Raw genomic sequence first — 4613 nt, forward strand, 5'->3', positions numbered from 1 at the left:
TGGACCCTCTCCGTAGTATCCAAAACCAGTCAGAGATGAACACTTGCGATCACATTTAGATCCATCTGCGTCATCTAAAGCTAGAACAGATGAGCTATTCTATGCCATAAGTCGATGTGGTACCCGCATCGACTCAACTAAATCCAGAATTGGTGATTTTTCACTCTTGCTGACTATACTTGTCATACTCCTGCAACTTTCTTTTATATCATACTTGACTCTGAGCTGCAACTACCTAAGCATTAAGTTCCATTTCCAGGATGCCCTTTTTTTACGATTTCTTTTTTCACAAAATAACTTAATTGTATGATGCTTAGTAAACCTGTAATTTCTTAAATTTTCCACACAGAAAAGTGCATACGGATGAAACATAAACCTAAAATAAACAAGGCAAAGCAACTCGAGGAAGCCGTAGAACTTTATTTGACAGACTTCCTGAGAGGATGATTCTTATGTTTAAGGCGACTGAAGAGCAGATCCTTGCAAGAATCAAACAAAATCGCAAATCTTCGGCAAAGCTGAAAAAAATAAAATTCACTCGTCTTTTTCATATAGATAGCCTTTAGTAAGTATATGAATGCCATGCAGTTTTTTCCTTGAAATATCTGTTAATTCCTGAGAAAAACGATGGAAGCCATTTTCAACTTAGGCACAATTAGGCGATCCCAAACGCGTGCAAACAGGGTGGAAATTAGTCAAGATTCACTTGACTCGCTTGTCAAAACTGCTCCGCTAGAAAAAGCCGTTATAGTTCCTATTTGTTGTATAACTTGCCATGGTCTAAACACCATGATTTCATAAACATTAGATTTATCTGAGGATTCAAGAGAAGTAATTAAAAGAAGTTATGGCTCTCCCGTGCTACGTAAAACGGTAAGCGAAGAATAACGAAAATTTTTAGCATGTGCCTTTGATTAGAATTTCGTAAGATTAGGAACGACAATACCCGAGTTAACGCTCTTTCAAAATTTGTTAAGGTTACTTTGGGGAAATGAATATAGATTTTTAAGAATTTGTTGAAAATCGTCAACGAAATACCTAAAATCACGCTATGTTGTGTATGCGTGACTATTAATAAAAACAAAATCGTTTTTGTTTTAGAAATCATGGCAACTCAAAAAGCGTAAAGAGCGATGCAAATCTACTGACCCAAACTTGGATATGATATTGTCGAATTTTCAAAGTCCTTCATTTTACCGTTTGGTTTATTTTATTCGTGAGGTTTATCATGAACAGAGAAGCCCGCCGCTGCAGCCACAATCACCACCGGCTTAGTTTTCAACAAATTCTTCGTAGCTCACTTTTCACATTTGTACTCTTTATACTGTTAATACAAATTTTTTTGAAAATTCTGAAGGAAACCATAAAAGGGCTGACAATAAAGCCAACTCGGTTTAAGCATGTGTTCCCATGCAGTTTACCGTGGACCGTTTTGAGACTATATGCAAATTACGTCTTGCTCGCAAAGCACCACAAACTTTGCATATCAGGCTAAGCAAGAGTTCGTGACAGTAAATGGAACATAGGGGCCAAGATTGGGTCTTTTAGCCACATGTCTCTTTTCATTTGTTTTTTACGATCGTTGTTCCGAACTTTTCAATCAAGTCAGTTCAAAACAGGAGAGAGGTCTCGATGGTTTTACCCTACATAATTTTGCATAGCGCGACATTATAATATGATAAATTTGCCAACATGGACTGGCGACTATACTCCCGAAAGAGCAAAAACTTCCACCATTTCTCCAAGAGCAGGAACACGCAAAGTATTGTCTTTCTTAAACTTAGAAAAATAAATCGTGGGAAATAAAACATGCGCAAATGAGGTTATATTATTACATAAAATTGATGTATTCGATTCTTCAAAAGTAGGTAACAAGAAAGATAAATTCTTGGTAAAACAGTTTATTAGTGATCTAAAACTTATATATACAAAGAAAGCTACCAGTCTAAATCAATCTACATCATTTTAAACAGATGTCGAAATATTATGTCAAAAAACTATCTTGTCCCAATGAGCGTAAATGTCTCTCTCGACCCGTGCCCGCTCTCGTCCATATTTTGACGTCGGTAATGTTTCCGCGCGGGGCTCTGGTATAAAATTAGTGTCCGGTGACGATTCGTTGCTTGAGCTACTCAGGCTTGAACCGACAACTCGATCTACCCCATCGCTTTGCGAGTCAGTTTCCACCTCGGAAAGCGACGAGGTCGCTTGTTGCTGTACATTTCTGAGTGGGGGCTTCCGAAGTTGTTGACGCCCCATTAAATTGTACAGCAAGCTACCAATGCGCGCTTTTATCATTGCGACTTTTTCAGCTTTCTTCACGTTGAAGGTAATCTTGTGATGGGAAAAGTACAAGGCTAGTTCGTCCACCCTCAACGACGACAGCTTATCGGAGACCCAGTCAATGTCATTGTACTCCCGGTTGAGCCATTCCATTCGCTCCAGTTTGCGCATTTTTATCTGGGCAAGGTGCTCAACATCGCTACAAGCTTTTCGGGGACAATGTATTTATCTGAAAACCTTCGAATAGCCTCACTGTCCCCACTGACTAGTTCACATTTCTCAAACAATCGCTTCATCTGAGCTCGAGGCTGGTAGTCATCTGGCTCACGGCCATTGGTGGGAGTTGCACTCCAAGAGAGATAATGGAAGTCTGATAGCTTGCCATAGTCGGGATATGGTCGTCGAGTTGGAAGTGGTGCGCTAGTAGTCTCATCCTTCTCGCAAAATTTACATAGCTTGCCACTTCTCTCTTAACACGGCATTTGCTTATATAGTCACTATCAAGCTCACCTTTCTCACAAAATGCTATTTGAGAACTCAGTATATTCGCCCTTTGGGTTCGGGAACCACCCCAGATCCTCATCTTTCCACTTCTCTGGACTTGTACTTTCACTTGTTCCCGCACCCGATGTACAACCAACAGAGTCAGAAGAGTAGCGGGCATCCTTTTAAGAATGGCGAGTCGGCAAACAGCCACAATAACCACAAGTTGCTCCATCTGACTTCATGAAATCCTGACGTTCTCCACAAGCGCATTTCCCTCTTTCTATTCCTAGCACATCCTTGCCCATTTGCAAGTTTTCACCGTGCAACGCCACGCAATTAACTGCTTTGTGCGCAGACACAATTATGCGAGCAACACTTCCGGTCCGTCATTTTCACTTCCGGTTGTTTTTGTCTTGGAGGATGTGGGGGAGGGTCATATCCTTTTTGTTTAGGCATTTATGAAGGGTCATTCATTAATCTAATCTAGAAAGTGGGAGGGCCACGACTTTTTTTGGCAAAAAAATTTCTAAAATACCCCGGCCCACCCCACCCAATAAGAAACGTACCTTCCCTTACCTCACAACTGTCCAGAAACTAACGAGTCACGACAAAATTCTCCAAGCTGATAACTGGCTCAAAATTCTCCGCCATTTTAATTCTCCCAGCAACCTTTTGCGCTGCCAGCAAATTCTCCCAGCAACCCTTGCGCTGCTAACTAGTTTCCACGCTTCGAAGTTAAGAGCGGAACAACACTATAGGGTTTCTCTCGCCAAGTACACCCATTTCATTGAAGCGGTCGCCCAGTTAAACTTTCCGAGTGAATTTTTTTTACAACTTTTTATGATTTGTTTTTTTTTTTTGCACAGATAAATCAATTTTTTCTCTGTACACTTTTCAGCGGCCATGTTTGCTGTAAAAGGCTTGTCTTGGCTCAAAACTGGTTCATATATGTTGATCATCAAACTGGCGAAGATGAAATGTACAAAAAGACTATCAAAGCTTCAAGATAGATAAATATTCACGCCTTTAGTAGGTTCGTCGAGCTACAAAGTTCAAATGTTTTCAGTTGTTCGAATACCATGCTGGAAGTAGCTAGTACAGATTAATGGGTTCATTCTGGAGAAATGGCCCACTTTTGTCATTCTTTTACTCTGGGTAAGTTAAATGGATAAAATTTAGCTTCAGTTAAGTTTAGTTGACTTTTGATAATGTTATTTATTCTGCTCAAAGTATAATCGAGTGGCGAGAATTGAGCCTTTCTTCAGAATACCTTTCTATCGTTTTATGTTGATGATGTGGTACTGTAGGTTTTAGGCGATTCAATATTTATTATATCCAGATGATAATACACAGTGTCAGCCCTTTTATCAACTTTTTCATCATGAAATACAGGAGAGAAATTTTGTTCAAACAGATAGCTGTTTTCGTAAGAAAATGGAAGAGTATACATTGTCATATTCCCCGCATCCGTATTGTCTACATGTCGGAATTACCCATGCCAGCGTAGGGTTAGACAGGTGCATCACTATTTGTAGGGTCTTAGCGTGCAGAATGTTTTTTTTTTGTTTTTCTCATTCAATGAATCATTAGGGTGTCTCTTTGTGTTGTCGCTGTTTCTCGTCGTTCGTTAGTATTTTTTCGCGGGTTAGTTAGCTCCTGTTGTTTCTATGTCACGTATCTTCGTTCATTAGTTTCTTTCGTAATATAGGCGTTAATTGCACTTTAAGGAGGCTCGAAAGGGTTTTCAACAACTAACAGCAAGCGCCAATCAGGAAAAGATATCAGGACTGTCAAACTTATCATCAGGATAATAACTCGACATATGCATAACACTATGTTAGGGC

The 4613-nt window shown here is 39.8% G+C and overlaps 1 protein-coding gene across 1 annotated transcript; it reads right to left on the reverse strand.

Moving 5' to 3' along the window:
- Nucleotides 1-1989: 1989 nt before the first annotated feature.
- LOC148736027 (uncharacterized) lies at nucleotides 1990-3001 on the reverse strand. Its single transcript, XM_088753028.1, has 3 exons — nucleotides 2909-3001; nucleotides 2487-2489; nucleotides 1990-2415 (listed from the first exon to the last, which is right to left on the reverse strand). The coding sequence occupies exons 1-3, from the start codon at nucleotides 2999-3001 to the stop codon at nucleotides 1990-1992; spliced, it is 522 nt and encodes a 173-aa protein (XP_088609154.1).
- Between the last annotated feature and the right edge of the window lie 1612 nt (nucleotides 3002-4613).

The sequence above is a fragment of the Stylophora pistillata genome, chromosome 3, assembly GCF_964205215.1.
Source record: "Stylophora pistillata chromosome 3, jaStyPist1.2, whole genome shotgun sequence".
Lineage (NCBI taxonomy): Eukaryota > Metazoa > Cnidaria > Anthozoa > Scleractinia > Pocilloporidae > Stylophora > Stylophora pistillata.